The sequence below is a fragment of the Acomys minous genome, assembly GCF_964271855.1.
Source record: "Acomys minous genome assembly, chromosome: 6".
NCBI classification, from domain to species: domain Eukaryota; kingdom Metazoa; phylum Chordata; class Mammalia; order Rodentia; family Muridae; genus Acomys; species Acomys minous.
In genome coordinates, this window is record NC_140487.1 from 108,608,089 (window position 1) to 108,635,358 (window position 27,270).

The window sequence follows — 27,270 nt, forward strand, 5'->3', positions numbered from 1 at the left end:
GTGCAGCGACAGCGCTGGGAAAGCCCATCGGAGGTAACCTTGTAAGGCGGGAAGTGGGAGCTTGCGGACCTAGAGTCTAGGGCCTCCTCCCGGCTTTGGGCAGCTAGCTTGGGGCTGAGGCGTGACTGCGAATTCTCCTGCCCGCCGCCTCCTCCTCCTCCTCCTCCTCCGCAGCCACCAAAATAAGAGAAGTCCTAGGCGGCTTCCTCCTCCCTGCCCAGAGTTGGTGGTAGCGGCAGAGGCGAGCAGCACCCCACTTCTCCCCCACATCGATTCTCCTGGCTACTGCGATTGGCTCGCCTCAGATCGGGTTATCCGCAGCTGGCTCTCTGGGACCAGGTAGGCGGCCAAACCAAGTGGGAGCTGGCAGGGCAGGTGTTGCCCCGCCCCCTGCCTGCCCTCACCCTGGAGGAACGACGAGGGTAAACCTGAACTCCGAGAGCTGAGCAAGTTGGAGAGGGGAACCCCATCCAGGAAGGGAATTAAGGAGGAAAAATAAGAAAAATTAGGAAAGACTAATACAAACCTGGGGACAAGGCTCAGGGAATATGGGGAAGGTAGGCCTACATGGGGAAATGGAGGAAACTTGTGTGGTGAAATTGATAAGAGTTTGGGAAGAGGGTTGAAAGAGTCCTGGGAGGGCGCTGTGGGCTCCCCTCAAAGAGTTTAGGGACGGTGCTGTGAGGGTTTCAAGGGGAGAAAGTGGGGAGAAGCTGAGCGGTCTGGGAGAGGGGTAGTTGTAGGTAGGGGAAATGGAAGGATCGGGAGGGGATACTGAGGAAATTCGGCGTTTGAGTTCCAGAGGAGTCAAAGTAGAGTGATTTCTGAAGAACACAGAGTCCAGAGTGCAGTTCTGGGGTCTCCAAGGCCGGCTATCTGGATTCCTCAGAGGTCGAGCTGTCAGGGGCAGGGGGACGTCTGCAAGCCCCAGGCCCTCCGGCTGCATCTCTGGAAGGCGGCTTCCGGACGCTCTGGGGGATTCCGTCCGTCCAGGCGCTGAAGGCGTGGGTCCGCGGTTTCCTGGGGAAGTCCTCACCCTGGGCACGGGCAGACCTCCCTGGGTACCTCTCCTTACCTGCGGTGGCAGTCTGGGTGCCCCCGTCCCCTTCGGGATCCGGGAATTGCTGGCAGCCCCGACGGAAATCCTGCTTTTGACCGCGAATGCCCGCAAGGGCTGTTTCCATGGCAATACAGGGCTGTGAGGCCAGCTGGCTCTAGGCGGCAGCGGGCTCGTGGCTGGAAGCCACCTTTGGTCCCCCACCTTCGTCCCCGTTTTTGGTCCTTGGTCCGTGTGTATTGCACAACGGAGTGGGAGAGTGCCGCTTGCTGTTCAGGGATCTGCCGCCTCAGAGACCTGAGCTCCTGACAAAAATGAGTTAGGCTTGCTTTCCTCAATGGAACTTTGGGGGGAAACTAGCCCTCCCCGATGGTGCCAAAACTATGCCTAGGGGCACATGGCTATAATAATCCCAGCACTCAGAAAACCGAGGTAGGAAGATTGTCACTAGTTTGAGGCCAGCTTGAGCCACATAAGCAGAAGAAAGACTCATGGGGTGTGTGTTGGGGGGAATAGAGATAGAACAGGGGCCTGAGGGGAGGGCAGGGTAGGGGAGGGGTGGGAAGGGGAGGAGGGAGGGGAGACTGGAGGCAGAGGCAGGTGAATCTCTATGAGATCCAGGCCAGCCTGTTCTACACAGCGAGCTCTTTGCCATCTCAAAGCATGGAGGACCAGAAAGCTTCGCTGACAGGGGCCTTTGGGGACCAGCACACAGTTGGTGGCTACCAAATGTCTCTGGATCTGTGGAGCGCCCATTCTGAGGAGGTCAGGGGGGGTGCGGGGGGGGGGGCTCAGATCTGAACCTCACCCTCAACACCAGGTGGCCACCCTGTGAACATGTACGTAGTCTAGAGCTTGACACGGTGAGGACGTGAGGATGAGGCAGAGTCCGGAGGATCTAGACATGACAAAGGAAGTAGCCAAGGCGAGGGCCGCGCCCTACCATCATTCCCAGCCAAGCTTGTGTGGACCCGAGAGCAACGGGCTCCTGGCTCCAAGGCCAGCTCCAGCTTGAATGAATGCGTTCAAGCCGGTGGTACTTAAATGTCTGGTAGTGGATTTTCCCAGTGTGCTCTGCAGCCACCTGAGGCTGAAATGACAAGGGAAGTGACCAACCTTGGCAGACTGGGTAAAGGACTACAGCGCTGAAGTTCCAAGGAAGGCGGAGCCAAGACCCATCCACATAGCACAGTTGGTTTGGAAAAGGCAGGCTGCCCCCATCCCACTCCCCGAAAGACTAAGGGATCACAGTGTGGAATCTATACTCCACGCTATAGTCCCTCAGCTCCCATTCATGGCTAGAACCCCAAGTCCCAGCCTAGGTAACACAAAGATTTTTTTTTTTCCTGAGACAGGGTCTCTCTGTGTAGCCTTGGCTGTCCTGGACTCACTTTGTAGACCGGGCTGGCCTCGAACTCACAGCGATCCACCTGCCTCTGCCTCCCGAGTGCTGGCATTAAAGGCGTGCGCCACCACGCCCAGTTAACCCACAGATTCTTGTTGTAGAGGCTGATGGGTAATTTCCTGAGATGTGTGAAACCACTTTTTCCTGGCCTTGAGCTCACAGATGCTGGCCTCCAGCCTTTGCTTCCTGAGTGACGAAATGAAAGGCTGGGGCCACCATGTTAGCGCTCTCTCTCTCTCTCTCTCTCTCTCTCTCTCTCTCTCTCTCTCTCTCTTTCCACACAGGGCTTCTCTGTGCAGCCTTGGCTGTCCTGGAACTAACTCTGTAGACCAGGCTGATCTTGATTGGTTGGTTGGTTGGTTGGTTGATTTCTCAAGACAGGGTCTCTCTCTGTGTAGCCTTGGCTATCCTGGACTTGCTTTGCAGACCAGGCTGGCCTCGAACTCACAGCAATCTCCCTGCCTCTGCCTCCCAAGAGCTGAAACTAAAGGCGTGTGTGGCAGACCAGGCTGATCTTGAACTTACAGAGATCAAACTTCCTCTGCTTCCTGGCTGCTGGGATTAAAGATGTATACCATTGATGCCCAACTCTCTTTCCTTCTTTCTTTCTTTTAAGATTTATTTATTTTATTTATTGCATCTGAGTGCTTTATCTGCAGAAGAGGGCATCAGATCACATTATAGCTAGTTGTGAGCCACCATGTGGTTGCTGGGAATTGAACTCAGGACCTCTGGAAGAGCAGGTGGCGCTCTTAACCACTAAGCCATCTCTCCAGCCCTCTTTCTTTTTAAGACAAGGTCTCATTGTATATAACTCCAGCTGTCCTGAAACCCATGGGTAGACCGTTATGTTCTGGGTTTTTTTTTGTGTTTTTGTTGAGGGGGTTGGTATTTTTTCAAGACAGGGTTTCTCTGTGTATCCCTGGCTGTCCTGGACTGGACTCGCTTTATAGACCAGGCTGGCCTCGAACTCACAGCGATCCACCTGCCTCTGCCTCCTGAGTGCTGGGAATAAAGGTTTATTATGGTTTTGCCAAGCCAGATAGAACCACTTTTACCAATAAGTAGGGAAAGCTCAGTTGACATCGTTAAGGACCCAGTGGAGCGAAGAGCTAGGACAGTGCAAAGATGGTGTCAGGACTGGACCAGTTGTAGGTCTCAGGAAAGCATGGTGTAAAATGACAGGAAGTTAGTGAGAAGTGAGAAGCCTCTGTGAGGCAGATGGGGCTAGTCCTGTGGGGTCTCAGTGCCAGTGAGAGGACTGTGGAGCAGCGCGGATGCCCTCAGTCAGGGCTCCAAGTCTCCTGAGGTCTCAGGCCAGTGAGAGGACTGTGGGGCAGTGCAGATGCCCTCAGTCAGGGCTCCAAGACTCCTGAGGGGCTGCAGAACCTTCACACCCAGGACTCGTGTTCGCCGCTTCAGCCTAGGTCTGCCTGCCTCGAGCTCTGAGGAGAAACCGGAACTCTTGCAGGAGGTGGTTTCCTGCCGCTGCCCATGCTTTTAGTTCCTTTTTGGTGAAGTCCTCAGGGTTTACTGGTCTTGCTAGTCCCTCCCACCTTGTCTGGGAACTTCTCTTTCTTCTCAGGCCCTGCACCTCTGCCTGCCTCCCCCAACCTCAGAGAAACCTTCGCAAAGAGAGAAGGAAAGGGGAGTGCACTCACCCACTGTATGGCCGATGCTCAGGGCCAGACAAGAATCTGATGGGCAGGAGCTACAGAGAGATCTGTCTCCCTAACTCGAAGTGCTGGACTGATTTGCCCAGTGCCTCAAGCCAGTCGGCCGACTTCGAACCTAATCCTGTCTCTGCTTCTCCCTCATACTTGAAGGTCAGAACATCCCAAGTCTTTTGTTTGTTTGTTTGTTTGTTTGTTTTTGTTTTTCAAGACAGGATCTCTCTGTGTAGCCCTGACTGACCTGAAACTCACTTTGTAGTCCAGGCTGGCCTCGAACTCACAGAGATCCACCTGCCTCTGCTTCCCCGAGTGCTGGGATTAAAGGCTTGCGCCACCACTGCAGGGTTGAGCATGCCAAGTCTCGTGTCATCACTTTGACATGATTGTGGGAAATAAGACCCCTGGGAAAGGATGTGAAGGTTGGGGCTCGTGTGTCCAGGAACACAGGTGTTCCCCGTTGGGTGTTCAGCTGCCCTAAGACAGATGTAGTTGGCCATTGGCCATGTGGGGGGAATGACACTGAGGGACACATAATCCCGCCCAGGCTTTGGAGAACCCAGCCACAAAGGCAGGAACAGAAAAGTGTGGACTGGATTTCACAGTTGCCTGAATCTCCTGTTGGCCTGTGACCTCAGAGAAGCTGGGTTTTTTTGTTTTGTTTTGTTTTGTTTTGTTTTTTCTTTCTGGTATATGTAAGAGGTGGGTGGACCAGGTGCCCCGGGGGACCTCTTTGCAGCTGCCATTCTCAGTCTCCTTGGCTGATGTACACTGAGCCAGAGCCTCTTCCCATGAAATCCTCACAGCTGCTCTGCCCAGAGGGCGCAGGTGAGAAACCGGATGCTCATGCGCCTTGTCCTTCATCCAAGGCTACAGCCTCCTGGAGAACAGAGCTGCGGGGGGGCGGGAGGGGGCTTTGAGCACTCAATCCCAGTGGCACAAAGATCTCAAGTACAAGGGGAGGGTTATACAGAGAGATCCTGCATGCCTGGGAGGGAGGGAGGGAGGGAGGGAGGGAGGGAGAGAGAGAGAGAGAGAGAGAGAGAGAGAGAGAGCGCACTCACTACACAGGGACAGATACTGAAGTGGGCAGCCTGTGGTCCATGGTTAGACCTTAGCTGTGATATTCATAATCTGATTTCAACCTTGATAAGGCTCTTTTTTTTTTTTTGGTCTTTTGAGACAGGGTTTCTCTGTGTAGTCTTGGCTGTCCTGGACTCGCTCTGTAAACCAGGCTGGCCTCGAACTCACAGCGATCTGCCTGCCTCTGCCTCCCGAGTGCTGGGATTAAAGGCGTGCGCCACCACGCCCGGCTCTTGATAAGGCTCTTGACTGGAGCCTTTCTTTCTTTCTTTCTTTTTTCGTTCATTCATTCGTTTGTTTTGAGACAGGGTTTCTCTGTCTAGCCCTGGCTATCCTGGGACTCACTCTGTAGATCAAGCTGGCCTCAAATTCAGAGATCCACCTGCTTCTTCTGCCTCCTCCCAAGTGCTGCGACTAAAGGTGTGTGCCACCACCACCCCTCAATTGAGTCGCAGGACTACCCTTATTCATAAACAAACCGAAGCTTCTGAGTTGCCCAGAATGCTGGTGGCCACGACAGGCGCTGAGTTCACTGCCAAGGATGGCCAGCGCGCTGTGTTGTCTCTCATCCAAGATGGCTCAGGAGCTAATGCTGGCAAGGCTGACAGCCTGAGTTTGATCCCTGGAACACATATGGTGGAAGGAGAGAACCAATCACACACACACACACACACACACACACAAACTAAATTTAGAAACAAGAAGAAAAGGGAGAGAGAAGAGGTCATTTTTTTGCTCTGTGCCATAACTAGGATTTAGAAACATACAAGGGCTGGCACACAGAGGACACTCTGTGTATATTCATGTTTCTGCAGAGATTGGGCACCCTACGCAAGGTGCCCAAACTGGTTGGTATAGTTTCGCTTCCTAAATTACTTCACATCACTGTACCTCAGTGTCCTAATCCAATCAGGGTTAAAAATAAAACTTGCCTCAGGAGGTCACTAAAGAGATCATGTGTAGAAATTTCTTGGCGTGATGCCAGTCACTGTGTAAATGTTTAATAAATTAGCACGTTTTCACTAATGGTTACCGCCACCCAGACTTCTGGAGAGCCCAACGGCTCCCTAGAGAGCTGGCGCCTGGTATTAAGGCACAGAGGAAGAGGGGAGAAGCCTCTGGCTGTTTCCTTGAAGATGTTTGTCTGAGCAGAACAGGCTCCCTCTAACTGTTTCTAACTCTCTTCATGTCTCCTTTTCTGTCTCTGTCACTTCATCTCTTTCTTTCTTCCCCTTTCTCTCTCTCTCTCTCTCCCTCCTTCTCTCTCTCCCTCTCCCTCTCTCTCTCTCCCTTTCTCCCTCCTTCTCTCCCTTTCTCTCTCTCCCTCTCTCTCACTTTCTCCCTCTCTCTCTCTCCCCCTCTCTCTTCCTCTCTCTCTCTCTCTCTCTTTCCCTCTCTCTCACTTTCTCCCTCGCCCTCTCTCTCCCCCGACCTCTCCTCTCTCTGGTGTGTATATGGATGTGACCGTACATGCATGTGGAAGCTAATGAGCAAAGGCAATACAGATGTCTTTCCTAACTTGCTCCCAATTTTTATGTAAGAAAAAAAATTTTTTTTTCTTTCTTCAAGTCAGGGTTTCTCTATGTAGCCTTGGGTATCTGGGATCCACTCTGTAGATGAGGCTGGCCTCCAACTAACAAAGATCTACTTGCCTCTGCCTCCCAAGTGCTAGGATTAAAGGTGTGAGCCACTACCACCTGGCTTTATGTAAAATTTTTGAAATAATTTGTTTATTTATTTTTATTTTATGTACATTGTTGTTTTGCCTGCGTTTGTGAAAGAGTTGGATCCCCTGAAACAGGAGTTACAGACAGTTGTGAGCTGCCATGTGGGCACTGGGAATTGAAGCCAGGTCCTCTGAAAGAGCAGCTGGTGCTCCTAACCACTGAGCCATCTCTCCAGCCTCTACATTTTCTTTTAATAAGACATATTTTAGGGCTGGGCACAGTGGCACACGCCTTTAATCCCAGCACTTTGGGGAGGTATAGACAAGCAGATAGATCTCTAAGCCTGGTCTACAATGTGAGTATCGGGACAGCCAGGGCTACACAGAGAAACCCTGCCTCAAAAAAAAAAAAAAGTAAATAAATAAATAAAATTACAGTATGTGTATGGGTGTTTCGTCTTGCGTGTGTGTTTGTGTAGCCTGTGCCTGCCTGGTACCTGCGGAAGCCAGAAGATATTCGGGTAACAGATGCTGTGAGTCACCTTGTGGTGATGAAAATCAAACCCGGGTCTTCTGGAACAGAAGACCATCTCTCCAGATCCTCCTCCTTTTTGGAGGCTCCCCCACTAAAAATCTGTCAATAGACTAACCGGCCAGGGAACCCTAGGATCACCCTGTCTCACTTCCTCACACTGAGATTTCAGGTACACCACACCAGCTTTTTTGTTGTTGTTGTTGTTTAATTTATTAATTTATTGTATATGAGTACCTTATCTGTCTGCAGAAGAGGGCATCAGATCACATTATAAAGGGCTGTGAACCACCATGTGGTTGCTGGGAATTGAACTCAGGACCTCTGGAAGAGCAGGTGGAAACAGGGTCTCTCTGTGTAGCCATGGCTGTCCTGAACTCACTTTGTAGACCAGGCTGGCTTCGCACTCACAGTGATCCACCTGCCACCGCCTCCCGAGTGCTGAGATTAAAGGCGTGCACCACCACACCTGGCAATGGGGTTCTCTCTGGCAGCGATGTTCGGCTCACTGACACTGACACTGACTCAGGGGAACTTAGTCTCCTCCCTTCCAGGGCCCAGCCATCAGGAAGTCACTCCTTTAGCCGTAAATCAGCCACAGTGGGAATATTTATACGATGGAAATTAGCAAATGCTACAAATCAGTACTTGGGGTTTCCTCCCCCACCACCTTGAAAATCAGTTTATGGGGAAGCCACACCATCTGTCTCTTCATCTTCACACCTCCCCGTCTTTCCACTGGTGCGTGTGACCACATTCAGTGTGGGTCTTCCTTGCACTGGGCCTCAAATACACCCTGTGTCACCATGCTGGAGTCCTTCGGGGTACTCACACCAGAAAGCCAGATCCACCACATAGGACCACAAAGCCCTCGGAGTCTGGGGTGACTGAGCCCCGAGGGCTGTCCAGTCTGCCGGCTGGTTACACTGTCAACACCGCCAGGACCTCCGGCTTAGCCCAAAGAACTACTTGAACCTTCCTCCTGCGTGGGCAGGCTGACTGTGGGGCCTCCCTTGTGGGGGATATGCGGAAGCAATGTGCACTTCGGACTTACTGCAAGTGGCAACATTGTGCCTACCGAGAGCCTCACTGTATAAGGTTGTATCCTATAGAGGAGGCCCTGGGTAGGGAGGGGCCTCCAGGGGAGTGCTGAGTATACATCCTAGCCAGTCCTACCCAGGCAGCGCATTTCCGTAGGATTTCTGTGACTAGCAATGTGAGGAAATGGCTCAGATTTTAGTGCCAGATAACAGGAGTCCTCCGTGTGTGACCTTAGGCAAACATTTAAGCATCTCTATGCCTCAGTTGCTTCCTCAATAATAATACTATTTAAAACTGGGTTTGCAGCTGGTTGGTGGTGCTAAGACTACACAGAGAAAAACCTGTCTCGAGGGGAGGGAAAAAAAAAAAGCCGGTTGGTGGTGGCTCCTGCCTTTAATCCCAGCACTTGGGAGGCAGAGGCAGATCGCTGTGAGTTAGAATCCAACCTGGTCTACAAAGTTAGTCCAGGCTGGGGCGTGGTGGCGCACACTCGGGAGGCAGAGGCAGGTGGATCTTTGTGAGTTCGAGGCCAGCCTAATCTACAGAGAGAGCCCGGGACAGCCACTGCTACATAGAAAAACCCTGTCTCGAAAACCCAAACGAAACCAAACCAAACTGGATTTGCAGTGAGTGTGGGTCAAATGAGGTGGTGGTAGAGGTGAAATGTTTGAAGCCGTGGTAGACACACTGTAGGGGACATATACATACGTATGTGTGTGTGTGTGTGTGTGTGTGTATACATATATATGTATATATGTGTATATGTATGTATGTGTGTTTCGATTTTTGGGGGGTGGTGGTGGTTTTTGTTTTTCTTTCTTTCTTTCTTTCTTTATTTATTTATTTATTTGGAACTGAGACTGTGTTCCATGAGACCCGTGTAGCTCAGCCCAGGGTGGAGGCATACCTTTGCGTATTTGTGAGACCAACAGCCCATCTGTAGCGCTTGCTTTCCTATTACTCCATCTCTCCTCTTCTCTGTGACCCCCTTCAGCTAGGCTCTGGGTCGGGGGGGGGGCCTCTCCCCTCCACATCTGTCCCCTACTTCCCTCCCCTATTGGAACCAGCCTGGAATGCTGGGCCCTTTCAGACTTACTGGTCCCTCACCCCCTGCCCCGGGAGTGGGGGTGTTCTGAGGTGAAGGCTGAGTGAATAGAAACTATTTCCCCGACAGACCTCTTGCCACAACCTGCCTCACAGCCCAGCTCATTGGTGTTAGCTCTTCACCTCAGTGCAGCTAGCAGAATGGTTTTGGTGACAGTGAGGGGAGGCAGGATGTAGTTTAGGGCTCTGCCAGCGTCTAGACCTAGTAGATGCAGGAAGACAACGGATTTCCTGGGAGAGGTGAGTGTGCTGGTGAGGGGCAGCCTGGGGGAGAACTGGATGGGAGCTGTGATTTTCCCGGGGGGGGGGGAGGCGGGGGCCCACAATGGATGACCCTGGCTATCCCTGGGCTAGCCCCACCCTACGACGACGCTATGACATGTCTTAGGAAACTGTCCTCACACAGTTCCTCTCTGAGTGTTGTAATGGTGTAGTTTTTCTGGCAGGGGTTGGGGTTGGGAGGGGGGTGGGGAGGGTGAGGACCCCTTGCTCAATGACCTTCCTGAGGAGTTACTCAGAGAGCATAGCTGCTGGGGAAGTTTGGCTTGTTCCGGGAGCTCTTTAAGAGACTATGGTGGCCCCAGCTTCTGACTTAGGCCTCTCCCCAATCCTGGTCTGTAGGAAACTTACCAGAGGTGACCATAGATCTACTGGGATTTGCTGGGGCAGGGTTCTAGGAAAAGGCTCCTTTGTTTTTTGTTTGCTTTTTATTTTTTGTATTTTTTTTTTTGCTTTTTAGAGACAGGCTTTCTCTGTGTAGCCCTGGCTGTCCTAGACTCACTTTGTAGCCCAGGCTGTCCTCAAACTCACATTGATCCACCTGCCTCTGCCTCCCGAGTACTGGGATTACAGGTGTGCAACGCCATGCCTGGCTTGTTTGTTTGGTTTTCGAGACAGGGTTCTTCTGTGTAGTCTTGGCTGTCCTGCAACTCCTCACTCTGTGGACCAGGCTGGCCTCCAACTCAGAGATCTGCCTGCCTCTGCTGCCTCCTGAGTGCTGGGATTAGAGGCATATTCTGCCACTGCCTCGTAAGGTTCTTTTTTTTTTCTTTTCTTTTCTTTTCTTTTGGTTTTTCAAGACAGGGTTTCTCTGTGTAGCCTTGGCTGTCCTGGACTCCCTTTGTAGACCAGGCTGGCCCCGAACTCACAGCGATCCACCTGCCTCTGCCTCCCGAGTGCTGGCATTAAAGGCGTGGGCCACTACTACCTGATAAGGTTCATTTTTAGGAGACAATGACTGAGTTCCTGTGAGCCTGTGAGCTCAGCACAGCTCGATAGTACTCCAGTATGAAAGATGAGTCTGGAGAGAGAGAGGGAGAGAGAGAGAGGGAGAGAGTGGGTACAGATGTGTACGTGCAGTTGTGCACTAGAGCTCATTTGAGAACTGTGATGGTGTGCAGCGATGCTGGCAGGGACACTCACTCACTCAAGCATATGCTGGTGGGACTGAGTGTGCAAGAGTTGGTACGGGTGTTGTACCCAATGTGGGGATGAGTAAGTAAGTGTTCCAAGAGCGGTGAGAGAGGAAACGAAGGTAAAAGTCATGATGGGACAGAGCACAGGCCTTCTGGCTTCCCGACGAGGGCAAGATCCGGGGCAGCTGGCTGGCAGAGACTCTTCATCTTCATCTTTCACGTTGTTCTGTCTCGCCCCCAGGCTTCCTGTGCCTTCCGGGGACCATGCATCAGTCCTACTGACCCAGGAGAAGGGGCCTGAGCGGTGAGTAGGGTGGGGAGTATGGGGAGGCTTTCAATTTCAGAAAACAGGGTGGGGTCACCTTTCTGGGCCCCACAATGCCTGCCTCACCCGCCCCCTCCTCCTCCTACAAGGATCCTGTTGCTAGGAAACAGATAGAGGAGCCAGAATAAGGCAGCTTGAGAGGCTGTAGGCTGGACTCATGACAGGAAATGGCCTTGATGCCCCTCTGCAGGGACTCTCCAGGTGCAGGCACACTGCCCTCACACTCACAACCGCACAGCTTTGTAGATGTGTATTACACACACACACACACACACACACACACACGCAGACGCACACACGATCACTTGCCCACCATAAACATGTAGACATGCATAGACATGTAGACAAACATGTACACACGTGAGCACATTTTGGTTTTTGAGATGAGGTCTTACGTATCTCATAGCTCAGGCTCACCTGGAACTTAATACCTAGCTAAAGAATGGCCTTGAGTTTCTGATCTTCCTGCCTCCCTCTCCTAGACGCTGGGATTACAGGACCACAGCACCAGGCTGAGATTGTGCAGTCCTGGGGATCGAACTGAAGGCTTCATGCATGCTAGGCAAGAATTCTACCAACTGAGCTGTCTCAAGATCAGTGCACACACGGAGGCATTCCTCAAGAACTGCACAGCACACACAACCAAAATATGTCTAGAGACCCATTAAGACACACAGAGAGGACCAAGCATGGTGGTGCAAATCTTTAATCCCAGCACTCGGGAGGCAGAGGCAGAGGCAGAGGCAGGTGAATCACTGTGAGTTCAAGGCCGACTTGGTCTACAAAGGGAGTCCAGGACAGCCAAGGATACACAGAGAAACCCTGTCTTAAAAAAACAAAACAAAACAAAACAAAAACAAAAACAAAAAACCAAGACACACAGGAAAAAGAAACACCAGGAAGGAATCACACAAACAACAATACATCAAAGTGACAGGCATGGGGGCTGTCCAAAGGTCCTGAGTTCAACTCCCAGCAACCACAGGGTAGCTCACAACTATCAATAATGTGACCTGATGCACACTGTATACATAATAAATAAATCATTTTAAAATTAAAAAAAAAGTGACAGCCGCCAAATGTGCATAAACTGAGCATGAGACTGGACAGATGGCTCAGGGGTTAAAAGCACTGACTGCTCTCCCAGCACCCACATGGCTGCTCACACTGTAAATCCAGTTCCAGAGAATCCAATGCCTTCTTCTGGCTTCCCTGAGCACCAGGTATATACATGGTGCACAGACATACACCCAATATACCCAATACACATCAAATTAAAATACCTAAAAATGGGCTAGAGTGATGGCTCAGTGGTTAAGATCACTGGCTGCTCTTCCAAAGGTCCTGAGTTCAATTCCCAGCAACCACATGGTAGCTCACAACCATCTATAATGAGGGCTGGTGCCCTCTTCTGGTGTGCAGGCAGAACACTGTATGTAAAATAAATAAATAAATCTCTCCCCCACCCCCAGACAGGGTTTCTTTGTGTAGCTTTGGCTGTTCTGGGCTCACTTTGTAGACCAGGCTGGCCTCGAACTCACAGAGATCCACCCACCTCTGTCTCCCGAATGCTGGGATTACAGGCATGCGTCAAAATATCTTAAAATACCTAAAAATAAATAGACAAACAAAACAAACCAAGAGTGGGAGCACACATCTTTACATCTTTTTTTTTTTTTCGAGGCAAGGTCTCTCTGTGTTGCCTTGGCTGTCCTGGACTCACTTTGTAGACCAGGCTGACCTCAAACTCACAGCCATCCACCAGCCTCTGCCTCCCGAGTGCTGGGATTAAAGGCGTGTGCCACCACCGCCCAGCAGAGCACACGTCTTTAATCTCAACATGTGGGAGGCAGATCTCTGTAAATTCAAGGCCGGGTCTACATGGTGAGTTCTACGTTTCCAGACATATACAATGAGACCCGGTCTGGAAAAATAAAAGAGCATAAGCCATTAAGAAATGTACACAGGATGGTCAGGCGTTCAAGGTCATCCTTGGCTACAGAGTGAGTTTAAAGCCAGCCTGAACTGCAGACCCTGTAGCTCACCCTGTAGCTCACCACCAACACAGAACACACAGCCAAACATAGCTAAGGACAGATAAAAAGAAACCATGGGGGCTGGAGAGATGGCTCAGAGGTTAAGCGCACCGGCTGCTCTTCCAGAGGTCCTGAGTTCAATTCCTAGCAACCGCATGGTGACTCACAACCATCCATAGTGAGATATGATGCCCTCCCTGGCTTGTTGGCACACATGCAGGCAAACCACTGTATACATAATAAATAAATAAATCTTAAAAAAAAAAAAAAAGAAAGAAAGAAAGAAAAAAGAAACTATGGAGAAGCCACACTCTCTCTCCAAACACAAGAACGCAGCTAGGAGGCAGGCCAAAGCTGGTCCCTACTTAGGAAGACACCCCCCCCCAACGTGGGTCACAGAGTAGAAGCTTGGCGCCGGTCTGAATGTATGTGCACACACACGCACACACCTGTGTGCTTAGGGTGGCCCACCAGCCAGGCACCCTGAGCTAGACCCATCCCCCGCTTCTGCAGCAGGGTGCCTGGGATGGGCTGTGTGTTCTGCAAGAAGTTGGAGCCTCCATCCAAAGAAGATGCTGGCCTGGAAGGCGACTTCAGGAGGCAACAGCCCGAAGAACGCTATTACCCTGACCCCACTCAAGGCCGGTCTGCGTCCTTCTCTCCTCAGCCCACCAGCCCTGCTTTCCTTAACGTTGGCAACATGAGAGGCATGTCAGGTGGGTCTCCAGGGCCGGGGAGCTGCTGCCTGGGGTCTGGGAAAATGAAGGAAAGAGAGATCGGGCTTGTCGTGAGAAGTCACTAGAGGATACAGGATGCGGCCCCATACGCCAGGTCACAGCATCTAAGTCGGTGTGTGTAAATCTACTCTAGGGGCCCAGTTTGGGGTCTTTTTTCTGTTCTCATCTAAGAGGGAGCTCAGTACTTGCAATTGCAAGTAGCAAAGAGGGCTCTTCCAATTGGAAGAATGAGGCAGGAGCATCATGAGTTTCAGGCGATCTCTGTCTCTCTCTGTGTCATCTCTGTCTCTGTCTCTGTCACACACACACACGCACGCATTCACACACATTTCTATCCTCTTTTTTGGGGGGAAGGTTGGGGGGTTTTTTCAAGACAGGGTTTCTCTGTGTAGCCTTGGCTGTCCTGGACTCACTTTGTAGACCAGGCTGGCCTTGAACTCACAGCGATCCGCCTGCCTCTGCCTCCCGAGTGCCTGGATTAAAGGCGTGTGCCACCACTGCCCACCTATTTCTAACCTCTTAAATGTCAAGTCTTCTTGTCCTGGACCCTAGTGGGGCAAGCTTGGAACCAAATCAGAAACCCCACTGGTCCCTGAACTCCTTCAGGAACCTAGACATTGTGACAGTGAGGAGGTACAGTGGCTGGCTAGGGAACCGGAAGCCAGGGGCGCAGACGCCTCGGTTCCCCATTCTATACCGTACTCTGCTGAGCAGCTCTGACTCTGCAGGGACGGGAGTGACCATATTCGTCGCCCTGTACGACTATGAGGCCAGGACAGAGGATGACCTCACCTTCACCAAAGGGGAGAAGTTGCACATCCTGAACAACACGTAAGTGACTGGGCTACCTAGCTGAGGGGCATGACCTGGCCTGGGAGCCAGGCCCCAAGAGGACAAGACTCTGATCCCTGTTTTCTAGATAAGGCCTGAGTGGGGACATATATACACATAATACATATATACAATAAAAGTCCTGGTTGAGGACCGGGACTATAGCTCAGTGGCAGAGAACTTGGCTAATGGGGGCGGGGGGCTTTGGGTTTCACCGAAAACAAATGGCAATAACAAGGAAACCCTAGGTGGATGCTCCCTACCATGCAGGGAGAGGGTAGGTGAAGGGCTTGGGACACCATAGAATACTAAATTCATTCCCAAGAGTAGTAGTGGTTGGGGAGGGCTTCCTAGAGATTTTTATTTTTATTTTTATTTTTTGGTTTTTCAAGACAGGTTTTCTCTGTGTAGCCCTGGCTGTCCTGGACTTGCTTTGTAGACCAGGCTGGCCTTGAACTCACAGCGATCCACCTGCCTCTACCTCCCGAGTGCTGGCATTAAAGGCGTGCGCCACCACGCCCAGCTCCTAGATATTTTTAAAGCTGAGACTAGAAAAAGAAATAGACAATGAAGGAAGAGGTGAGAAGAGAGAGACTAAAACTAAACAAGGATTTCTAGAAAGCTCCAAGTGGAGGCTCTAAGTAAATCATAATGAGTGAGGTGCAGGGCTGAGAAAGTGGCCCAGGGGGTAAGGCTGCCTGTCACCAAGCCTGACCCCATCAGTTTAACCCCTAGGCCCCCCACATGGTAGAAGGGGAAAATTGGCTCCTACAAATTATCTGTTGACCTATACACACACACGGTAAGTAAATGTAAAAAACTAAAAATTGGGCAGGGCATGGTAGTGCACGTCTTTAATCCCTGCACTCTGAGGGCAGAAGCAGGCAGAGCTCTGTGAGTTTGAGGCCAGCCTGGTCTGCAAAGGGAGTTCCAGGACAGCCAAAGGCTACACAGAGAAACCCTGTCTCAGAAGAAGAAGAGGAGGAGGAGGAGGAGGAGGAAGAGGAGGGTGTGGTGGTACACACCTTTAATCCCAGCACTCGGAAGGCAGAGGCAGGCAGATTGCTATGAGTTCGAGACTGGCCTGGTCTACAAAGTGAGTCCAGGACAGCCAAGGCTACACAGAGAGACCCTGTCTCAAAAAACCAATAAATAAATAAATAAATAAATAAATATTTAAAAAAGAAGAAGAAGAAAAGAAAAAGACTAGAAAGTATAAAGAAGTTGGAGATGCAGGCAGGTCAGTATCATAGGCTTTTAAAGCTGTGTTGTAAAGCCTAATTTTATCCAGAAGGGAATCTGTAGGCACTGGGAGTTTCCAGTGGGGAGGGAACCTAGTCAGCATCCACACTACCTGCTCAGTGGGAGAACAGAAAGAGGAAGGAATCTTCAAACACATTCCCTTTTCAGGTGAAAACAGCTAGGACAGCTGCAGTAAGTAGAGGGAAGACAGGCAGGCTAAAGTTCTCTGGGTGCGGAGGGGATTGAAGGTGAGGATTGCCAAGGCCGCTCCCAGGCTAACACAGCCCTGCCTTGTCCCCAAGCGCTGCTGACTACCCCTGTGTTCTGTGTCTACAGGGAATGTGACTGGTGGGAGGCCCGGTCCCTGAGCTCTGGACACACTGGCTACGTTCCCAGCAACTACGTGGCCCCTGCGGATTCCATCCAGGCTGAGGAGTGAGTGGGGTTGGGGTCACGCCCTGTGGGTCTAACTTCCAAGGCCGTCTCATGGGAAATGACTGCCCCGCTCTGTCCCTGCCTTCTCATCTACAATGCTATAAGGTTACTGTAGAGCCTAAAGAAGATGGCAGTGAGGACAGTAACGGTTAAGGCCGAGTCGCAGGTGCCCTGTTCCGTCGCCGAGCAGTTTCTGTGTGGTCCATTGGTCTGTTTTACAAATGAGGAAGCTGGCCAGGGGTAAAGGTGCACTTCTTCCATCCTAGCACTTGCTAAGGAGAGGCAAGTGGCTCTCTTCCTGAGTGTGAGGTTAGCCTAGTCCACATAGTGAGTTCCAGGCCAGCCACATAGTGAAACTTTGTCTTTAAAAAAAAAAAAAAAAAAAGAGGAAGCTGAAGTACAGAGAAAGTGATTACTCTGCCCAGATTCTCATAGCTAGTAATGTGTGGAGCTGGTGTGTGAATCCAGCTAGACACATACCGTGTGCGATAGCCAGTATGTATACCCCAGCCTATCTGTAACAGTAACGTTATGGCAAAGTCTATATATGTGTGTGTGTGTTTATCTATCTATCTATCTATCTTAACAGAGAGAATATAGATTTATAGAGAAAAAATATAAAAGAACTCCTGAGAGTGGGAGGTGTGCCCAGAGGTAACTACCCATGAGCTTTCAAATCTATAGTGGGGGTGGGGGAAGGGGGCTGGAGAGATGGCTCAGAGGTTAAGAGCACTGACTGTCCTTCCAGAGGTCCTGAGTTCAATTCCCTGCTACCACATGGTGGCTCACAACTATCCATAATGAGATCTGATACCCTCTTCTAGTCTGCAGGTGTACATGAAGGCAGAACATTTTATACATAATAAATAAATAAATAAATAAATAAATAAATAAATAAATAAATCTCTTTAAAAATTCTATAGTGGCCAGGCGCTGGTGGCACATGCCTTTAATCCCAGCACTTGGAGCAGAGGCAGGCAGATCTCTGTGAGTTCGAGGCCAGCCCCATCTACAAAGTGAATCCAGGACAGCTAGGGCTACATAGAGAAACCCTGTCTCGGAAAAACAAAAACAAAAACAAAACAAGTGAGTGAGCCACCAAGGCAGTGGTGGTGCACACCTTTAATCCCAGCACTTGGGAGGCAGAGGCAGGTGGATCCCTGTGAGTTCGAGGCCAGCCTGGTCTACAATGCAAGTCCAGGACAGCCAAGACTACACAGAGAAACCCTGTCTTGAAAAACCAATAAATAAATAAATAAATAAATAAATAAATAAAAACTTAAAAAGTATTGGGTTGAAGTCGGTTGAGGTGGGGCACATCTTTAATCCTAGCTCTGTGGGATGCAGAGGCAGGCAGAATTTTGTGAGTTCAAGGCCAGCCTGGTCTACAAAGAGAGTTCCAGGACAGCCAAAGTTACACAGAGAAACCCTGTCTCTAAACTACCCCTGCCCACCCAACCCCCTGCAAATAAAAGGGCTGGAGCGATGGCTCAGAGGTTAAGAGCACTGACTAATCTTCCAAATGTCCTGAGTTCAATTCCTAGCAACCACATGGTGGCTCGCCGCCATCTGTAATGAGATCAGGTGCCCTCTTCTGGACTGCTGAGAATACTGTATAAATAATAAATAAATTAAAAAAAAATTTTTTAAGTAGAACTGGGGCACTGGGGATATGCCTCATACAGTTGAGTAGAGTGTCTGTCTAGCAGGCGTGAGGCCCTGGGTATGATTCCCCAGCACCATACACAATCAATCATGGTGGCACTTTGTCTAGGATGCCAAAATTAGGCTTCAGGGTCATCCTTGCTGTAGTGAGTTTTAGGCCAGCCTGTAAAAGATCCTGTCTCAAACAAAACAAACAGCCCACAAAACCAAACCAAAACAGGGCAGGAGAAATGGCTGGGCAGTTAAGACCGCTGGACCCAGATTCAGTTTCCAGAGCCAGTGTGGTGGCTCCCTTCTGTATCTCCAGTCCCAGGGGATCTGACACCTTCTTCTGGCCTCTGAAGGCGCCAGCCATGCATGTGGCCCGAGGACATGCATGCAGGCAAACACTCATATGCATAAAATGAAATTAAATCTAAAAATAAGTTACCAGTGCTGGGGGTGTAGTTCGGTAGCTGAGTGCATGTTCAGTATGAGGAAGGCTTGCAAGAGAACAGTACTTAAAATTAATTTTATTAAACAGACAGAGGTTGGAGTGTAGCTTCACATGGGAAGGCCCTAGATTTCATCTTCAGTACCTTCCTCCCAAAAAATAAAAATAAAAAAAGCTCTCCTCACTATGTGTCCCATACATTTGTGGAAAAATAATGATGGAACAGACTTCGAAGAACTTGACTGGGCATGGGTCTTTCTTTCCTTCTTTCTTTCTTTCTTTTTTTTTTTCTTTTTTGGTTTTTCAAGACAGAGTCTCTGCGTTAGCCATGGCTATCCTGGACTTGCTTTGTAGACCAGGCTGGCCTTGAACTCACAGTGATCTGCCTGCCTCTGCCTCCCGAGCTTGTAGAAAATGTCTTACAGCTGGATCTCACGGAGGCATTTCCTCAATTGAGCTTCCTTCCTCTCTGACGACTCTACCTTGGGTCAAGTTGACACGAAACCAGCACATACAGCACGGTGCCATGGGCCTGTTATCCTAGCATTTGTAGTTAATTTGAGGATAGCCTGGGCTACATGAGACTCTATCTCCATGGAAACACAATCCAAGACCAGAGTGAGAATCCTCAGGACTTCGAGTCTGGTTTGTTGTTGGGCTGTGGGAAGCCAGAGGAATTGAGGATGATCCAGAATCTTCTGAAGATGCAAGTCAGGTGTGGTGCCAGGTGCTAAAGTGGGGGACACAGGAGCAGGTGGAGGTTCATGGGTTCTAGGGAGGTTGTTGTGAGGTCTGTGGAGAGGAACACTCTCTACAATTGAAGGAAGCTGCTAGAAGGTAGACCAGGCTGCGCTCTGCACGAGAGGCGCCTGGCCATGCCACTACATTATCCCAGAGGAAGCAGCCCCTCTTCCTAATCGTCACACGGATGCTCTACCATTTGTTCTCTGTAGCTCTGGCAGATGGTACGCTGGTGGGAACTGAGACTCATGTGAGTAGAGGTGACAATTAGAGGTGCCTCGTAGGAGGAAGGAGAGGGAATGAGACTCACAGTGATCCGAGGACCTGACTTTGGGCATGGCCATGGAGAAGAAAGAAACCCCGGAGAAGTAGTCAGAAGAGCAGGCCAGGCCAATGTAGAACACCCAGGGATGGAGGAGAAATTTCTGAAGACAGGAGGGGGGACGGTGTCCGCGGCTGCCTTCATCCTTGGCAATGGAGTGACCTTCACAGGCCACCTTTGTCGAATGGGAAGTAAAAGCGGTGAGGGCAGCAGAGTCCAGGAAGGAGGGAGGTAGAGGGAGGGAAGTATTGACCCAAGAGAGAAAAATGTGGGTCTAAGCGAAGGCAGGGGCGGAAGGGCCTAACGTTCAGAAGATGGCTTATCGGGTAAAGGCGCTTGCTGTCTGTCAAGCCTGCCAGCCTGAGTCTGAGCTCCAGGAGCCACATGGTGGAAGGAGAAAGCCAACATGCATGGATTATCCCCTGACGGTCACTCCTTTGTTATGGCATGCATGCACACATGCGCACAGGCACACACAAAATAAGTACATAAAGTGCAATGCTGAGTTAAGAGCACTGGCGACTCGTCCAGAATACCTAGCGTTGGATTCCTAGCACTCTCGTGGTGACTCATAACCCTTATTAACTCCAGTTTCAGGGACTCTGATGCCCTCTTCTGGCCTCCATGGACACTTGTGCTCACGTTTGTGTGTGTGTGTGTGCGCGTGCGCATGTAATAATAAAAATAATCATTAATAATTTAAAATATTAAAATAAAATAAATAAAAATATTTTTAAATAATAATAAAATAAGATAACTAAAAATACAAATCTCTACAACACAACGATGTAGAACTCAGAACTTGCCTCTGGGAAGGAAGAAAATATGTGTTTAAAGTTTGGTGAATTGACCGTTTCGGGGGTGAGATGGGGTTTCTTGAGCAGAGGGGCATGGGCAAGTCCAGAGCATAGGTAGGACGAGGCCAGATTGTGGAGTGGCAGGAAGCAGGAAGGAAGGAGGAGGGGAGTGATGCCAAAGATCAGGGTTTGGGGCTCATGCTGTGTCCCCAGCTTGGGCAGCATGATTACGTCTAAGATCCTCAATGCCCAGCCCTGGTTAAAAGTACAGTCCTAAGCCGGGTGTGGTGGCGCACGCCTTTAATCCCAGCACTCGGGAGGCAGAGGCAGGTGTATCGTTGTGAGTTCAAGGCCAGCCTGGTCTACAGAGCGAGTCCAGGACAGCCAAGGCTACACAGAGAGACCCTGTCTTGGGGTGGGGATGGGGGTAGGGAGCACAGTCCCGAGAGTAGACAACTTGGGTTCGGGTTCAGAGTCACAGGCATTTCCTCATCTGTCTTCTGAGTTTAAGTGTGACACCTCCCTCTGAACATGGCTAGCGAGTACATTTTTGTTCCGGGGTTGGGGTCTACCACAAAGGAAGTGCTTGGCCTATTAAGGTTTGGTTTTTATTTCAAAGGAAGGTCTCGCTATGGTCGCTCAGGCTGCCTCACGCTCAGGATCTCATCCTCCTCAGTGCTGTTAGATCACTAAGGAAGTTATGAAAGTGGAGGGCTTTGAAAGACTCTGGCAATGGTACCATGTCCTTTAACCATTTCTCCTTTTTTGGGGTGGGGTGAGGACTTTCTTGAGACAGGGTTTGTCTGTATAGCCTTGCCTGTCCTGGACTCACTCTGAAAACCAGGCTGGCCTTGAACTCACAGAGATCTGCCTGCCTCTGCCTCTCTGAGTGCCTGGAGGAGAGCTTTGGAAAATTTTGGCAAGGGCTGGAGAGATGGCTCAGCGGTTAAGAGCGCTATCTGTTCTTCCAGAGGTCCTGAGTTCAGTTCCCAGCAACCACATGGTAGCTCACAACCATCTGTAATGTGATCTGGTGCCCTCTTCTGGCCTGCAGGTGTATGTACAGACAAAACACTGTATACATAATAATAAATAAATATTTAAAAAAAAAAAGAAAGAAAGAAAGAAAAACTTTGGCAATGAGTCTAGTACGGCCCTTCCATCATTTATCCTTCTTGCTGCCTGACCTCCTAGGCACACCATTTGCCAAGGGCTTTTTCTGTCACCTAGATTTGCCTGGTGCCCAGATGCCATATCAGAGTTCCCAGGTGTCTCCATCTCTCCTGATTTGGAAACGCTGTGCCTTCTTTTCCCTTGGCTTTTCCAGACAGGGTTTCTCTGTGTAGCCTTGGCTGTTCTAGACTCACTTTGTAAGCCAGACTGGCCTCGAACTCACAGAGATCTGCAGGCCTCTGCTTCCTAGAGTGCTGGGATTACAGGCACGCACCACTGCGCTGGGCTAGATTCTAACAATTTTAATTCAAGGGACGGTGGGTAGAAAGAATCCTGGTTTTTCTTCGGCGTCTCCCATGTGCACCAGACACTTTCCATCTCCCTTCTCTGTGACCCTTATACTATAACAGCCCATTTCTCAGGCGAGGAAACTGAGGCTTGGCTTGCCAGGCGACTTCCTGAAAAGATGAACGGGGGTCTGCAGAGGCTGCCCCTGATTCTGCCTGCTTTTCCTAACAGGTGGTACTTTGGAAAGATCAGTAGAAAGGATGCCGAGAGGCAGCTCCTCTCCGCTGGGAACCCTCAGGGAGCCTTTCTCATTAGGGAAAGTGAGACCACCAAAGGTAGGTTGCCATGCCACCAGCTGTTAAGGTCGGTGTGGGGGTGGGGGTGCTTGGGTCAGGGCCAAGCGGAGGGGCAGAGCTAAGATGGGCTCTGGGAATTGCCTTTGGGGCCTCTTCCTGCTCAAGGGACCCTTCCCACACAGGTGCCTACTCCCTGTCCATCCGCGACTGGGACCAGAACAGAGGCGATCACATAAAGCATTATAAGATCCGGAAGCTGGACACGGGGGGCTTCTACATCACCACGCGGACCCAGTTCGAATCCGTGCAGGACCTGGTGCGGCACTACATGGGTGAGCTGGGCAAAGTGGTCATGCGCTGTCACAGTGGGAAGACTGAGGCCCAGAGAGCAAGGTGGTATCCCTAAGAAGTGGTGGTGGAGGCTGGATCAAAAATGCGTGTCCCACCGGGCGTGGTGGCGCACGCCTTTAATCCCAGCACTCGGGAGGCGGAGGCAGGTGGATCGCTATGAGTTCGAAGCCAGCCTGGTCTACAAAGGGCTACACAGAGAGACCATCTGGGGGGGGGGGTGTTAATAAAAGCTTCCATCTGCGACCGCCTTCCGTCTGCCCTTCCTCCAGAAGTAAATGATGGTCTGTGCTACTTGCTCACGGCGCCCTGTACCACCCTGAGGCCCCAAACGCTAGGCCTGGCCAAGGATGCCTGGGAGATCAACCGGAACTCCATAGCACTTGAACGCAGACTAGGCACCGGCTGCTTTGGAGACGTGTGGCTCGGTATGGAGAGCTCAGGAATCAGGGGTGGGGAGGGAAGTGCTGGGGAGGGACTGGGGGGGAATGGGGTCTGAGACAAGGGACAGGGTTGGCAGGGAGCCAGCCTTGACGAGTCCCGGGTCACCGAGCAGGCACGTGGAACTACAGCACAAAGGTGGCGGTGAAGACGCTGAAGCCGGGCACCATGTCCCCGAAGGCCTTCCTGGAGGAGGCGCAGATCATGAAGCTCCTGAGGCATGACAAGCTGGTGCAGCTGTACGCGGTGGTGTCGGAGGAACCCATTTATATTGTGACAGAGTTCATGTGCCACGGTGAGGGGGGCCAGGGTTTGGGTGGGTGGGGCCCAGGGTGGGGCCCAGAGGCCAGCACCTGGGAAGGGACTAGAAACTGGAGGGTCCAGCAAGAGTCTGGAATGCATTAACCCTCTAAGTGTGCTAGAGTGGGGGCGGGGCCAGGGTAGGGGGCGGGGCCTGTTGCAGGGAGCGGGGTGGGAGGGCGGGGCCTTCTCTTGCTAGAAGGTGGCTAGCCAACCTGAGCAAACCAGAGCAGGATCTGGCTGGGATGAGACAGGACCTGGGGAGGAGTCTAAGTGGGGTGTGTCTAGGGGGAGGGATCTGGAGGTGGTGAAAGAAGAGGACCATTGATCTAGATGAGAGAGCTGGGAGGTAGGCGGAGTAAGGCTAGATTAGCCCGGCAGGGCCAAAGCCAATGGAAGGGCAGATTGAGAGAGTAGAGGCTTGCTGCTGATTTTCCAGCTGCTTCTCCCTAGGTAGCCTGCTGGATTTCCTAAAGGACCGAGAGGGTCAGAACTTGAGGCTGCCCCATCTAGTGGACATGGCCGCCCAGGTAAGCTGGGCCAGCAGGTTTCATCTCGCAGACCTCTGTCTTCTATCACCGTTTCATAAACCCACGTGCCTTCGTACATCTTTGTAAAACTGCAGCCTAGGCCACCTCATGAGCTCTGGGACCTGAGGCAGGAAGATGCTGTTGAGACTCCCCATGTGCGCTGCGCTGCGGTGGGAGGGAGGGTGTCCCTTAGGACAGTGGACTTTTCAAGTGATTTCCACACTGCTGGCCTCAGGGGGGGGGGGCGGATTATGATACTGTGAATCCATGTTGGCTCCTTTTCTCTTTTCCTTTTAGGTAGCTGAGGGCATGGCCTACATGGAGCGCATGAACTACATCCACCGAGACCTGAGGGCGGCCAACATCCTTGTGGGAGAGCATCTCGTATGCAAGATTGCGGACTTCGGGCTGGCGCGCCTCATAGAGGACAACGAGTACAACCCCCGCCAAGGTGAGCGGCTTCACCTCCCTAGAGATCCCAAGCGCTAAGGGGTTGCCATGCATGCCGCCAGTCCGAAACCCTTCCCCAGCCCTGATGTTCCCAGATGCCCCCATCCTGATGTGAATCAAATGCAATTCTGAGTTCATTTGCTACCCATATGTCTTGAGTTACTTAATTTCTGTGAGTTGCCATTGCCGAGCTAAAAAATGAAAATACATCCCAGCACTCGGGAGGCAGAGGCAGGTGGATGGCTGTGAGTTCGGGGCCAGCCTGGTCTACAAAGTGAGTCCAGGCAGGACAGCCAGGGTGACACAGAGAAACCCTGTCTTAGGAAAAAAAAAAACGATAAATAAATGAAAATACTTAGACTACAGTAAGTCACTACATATTTACCGGCTACTGACTAAGTACCAGACACAGCTAAGTCTTTTTATTTTATTTTTTTAATGTTATTTATTTATTTATATAGTATTCTGACTGCATGTATGCCTGCATGCCAGAAGAGGGCACCAAATAACATTCTATATGGTTGTGAGCCACTATGTGGTTTCTGGGAATTGAACTCAGGACCTTTAGAAGAGCAACCAGTGCTCTTTTATTTTTTTTTATTAAAAAAAAGATTTATTAATTACTATTACATATACAAGTGCTCTGCCTGCATGTACACCTGCCATCAGATCACATTATAGATGGTTGTGAGTCACCATGTGGTTGCTGGGAATTGAACTCATGACCCCTGGAAGAGCAGTCAGTGCTCTTACCCTCTGAGCCATCTCTCCAGCCCCAGTACTCTTTTTTTTTTTTTTAATTCATTCATTCATTTTACATCTCAATGGTTATCACAACCAGTGCCCTTAATCTCTGAGCCATCCCTCCAGCCCCCCGGCTAAGTCTTAAGCAAGCAGACATAAAAAGCTTAAGTCTTAAACAGAAGACACCAGAGTGTAACAGCACCATATCGGTAGCCAGAGCACCTAGTGTGGATCCCAGCCACTTGCTGGTGGTGTTAACAGTACCCAAAGCAGTACCTGGGCCTGGGGGATATAACCTAGTGGGACAATGCTTGCTCAGTGGGAGAGGGACTGAATTTGCTCTCAGCACCACAACACCCACACCAAATGAAACTGTGATCAGCACTTAGTAATAGCTGGAGACATTCTCTCTTTTTCTTTTTTGTTTTTTATTTTTTATTTATTTATTTATTTATTTATTTATTTATTTTTGCTGGAGACATTCTTATCATGAGAAGCAGAACCACAGACCTGTACTAACACACACAGTAGGTACCGGCCACGTAGATAGCGGTCTCTTCTACTGTGTACACAGAGAGACCTCTATGCTCAGGGTCCCCCAAGATGCCCAATCCTATAGTCCCCATTCTCCTAATCCAGCAGTTTCCAGGGACCCCCCCCCCATCATTAACCTTACCTGCTTCCCCAATATCTCCAGGGACCAAGTTCCCCATCAAGTGGACAGCCCCAGAGGCCGCCCTCTTTGGCAGATTCACTGTCAAGTCAGATGTGTGGTCCTTTGGGATTCTGCTCAGTGAACTGATCACCAAGGGCCGAGTTCCTTACCCAGGTGAGCTGGGAGTTGCGGGTGTGGCCGTGGGGAAGGGCCTTGTCTACCCCTGCTCCTTGCACCGGCTGACAGACCTCCGTCCGTCCCGTCCCTCAGGCATGAACAACCGGGAAGTGCTGGAGCAGGTGGAGCACGGCTACCACATGCCGTGTCCTCCAGGCTGCCCGGCATCCCTGTACGAAGTCATGGAGCAGACCTGGCGCCTGGATCCAGAGGAGAGGCCCACCTTTGAGTACCTGCAGTCCTTCCTGGAAGACTATTTCACCTCCACGGAACCACAGTACCAGCCTGGAGACCAGACCTAACCTGGCTGGGCATCTTCAATCCACTGGGGAACATCTACTTGGCCTTCCTTGCCGATCCCCCCGGGGCTCCCTTGGTCCTAGTGCCTCCATATTAGGAACCCTGTGGAATCCTAGCACCTCAGAGAAGGCCAGAGGGGCCCTGAAGCCATTTTACAGATGGGGAAAAATGGAAGACTGGGAACGCATCTCTTGCCTTCTCTGACCCAAGCACTCTTTCTTCCCTTTGCACCTATGCCCCACCCAAAAATCTAGTGCACCCCACTCATTTTACAGATAAAAGTAGATGGGTCCTCAGAGCTCTTCGCTCACACACTCTGACCTCAAAGCACCATTTTTTCCTGTCCCACTAAGCTCCTACATACTGTCAGTCTCTGTCTTACATGTCCTAAAAAAAAAAAATACTCATACTTTGCCTACTTATTTATAAAACTGTATTTCCCTTCCTTCATGTATCTCTTCTTCCTGCTTTCCTACCTCTCGTCAGCCTGTTCCAGTCCAGGCCCTAAGTGTTCAATTACTGAGCCAGCTGGGCTTTGATCCCAGCACTCAGGAGGCAGAGGCTGGCAGATCTCTGTGAGTTCGAGGCCAGCCTGGTCTACAAATCCTGTCCAGGACAGGCAAGGCTACACAGAGAAACCCTGACTCAATACAACAACCACAACAACAACAACAACAAAACAAAAAACTAAAACAGATCAATTACTGCTCCTGGTTCTCTCAAGTTGCTGTAACTTTCAAGGGCAGGAACCGTCTTTGCTTGATGCCCTTCCTGCAGACTGGATGCTCTGGTCCAGGCCCAGCTCTGAGGGAAAGAGCTGTGGAAGGCTCACTACCTCTCTGAGTAATGTGTGTATGTCTGTTTCTTCCTTATGTAAGTAGAACAAGCACAATTCGAACACTGAGCCATGAAAGTTCCCTGTGTCATCTTTGGGGAGGGGTGGTAGTCCACAGGGAATGAACAACATAGTTTGGGCTATTGGGGGCAGGGCAGGGCAGGGCGGCCTCCCACAGCAGAGACAAGGAGAAGAA

General features: G+C 50.7%; 1 protein-coding gene and 1 long non-coding RNA gene across 6 annotated transcripts in view; one reads left to right on the forward strand and one right to left on the reverse strand.

The window, feature by feature from the left end:
* LOC311600619 overlaps positions 1–27,259 on the reverse strand; it is a 212,562-nt gene extending 185,303 nt beyond the window's left edge. Inside the window, exon 1 of the long non-coding RNA XR_014780292.1 lies at positions 26,907–27,259. This is a non-coding gene — a long non-coding RNA (uncharacterized lncRNA). The remainder of the gene's footprint in view (positions 1–26,906) is intronic.
* On the forward strand, positions 189–27,152 carry FGR (FGR proto-oncogene, Src family tyrosine kinase). 5 transcript variants are annotated; one of them, XM_084787499.1, is made up of 13 exons: positions 189–339; positions 11,215–11,277; positions 13,848–14,050; positions 14,800–14,902; positions 16,481–16,579; positions 22,230–22,333; positions 22,477–22,626; positions 22,915–23,070; positions 23,199–23,378; positions 23,837–23,913; positions 24,211–24,364; positions 25,805–25,936; positions 26,033–27,152. In XM_084787499.1, exons 3-13 carry the CDS (start codon positions 13,861–13,863, stop codon positions 26,239–26,241), a joined length of 1,554 nt encoding a protein of 517 aa, XP_084643625.1. In that variant the 5' UTR covers positions 189–339; positions 11,215–11,277; positions 13,848–13,860; the 3' UTR covers positions 26,242–27,152. The 5 variants fall into 5 exon arrangements, with proteins under 5 accessions (XP_084643625.1, XP_084643624.1, XP_084643621.1 ...); XM_084787498.1 differs by having other exon boundaries at positions 274–339; positions 13,851–14,050; XM_084787495.1 differs by lacking the exon at positions 189–339 and adding an exon at positions 3,751–4,288.
* Positions 27,260–27,270: the final 11 nt, after the last annotated feature.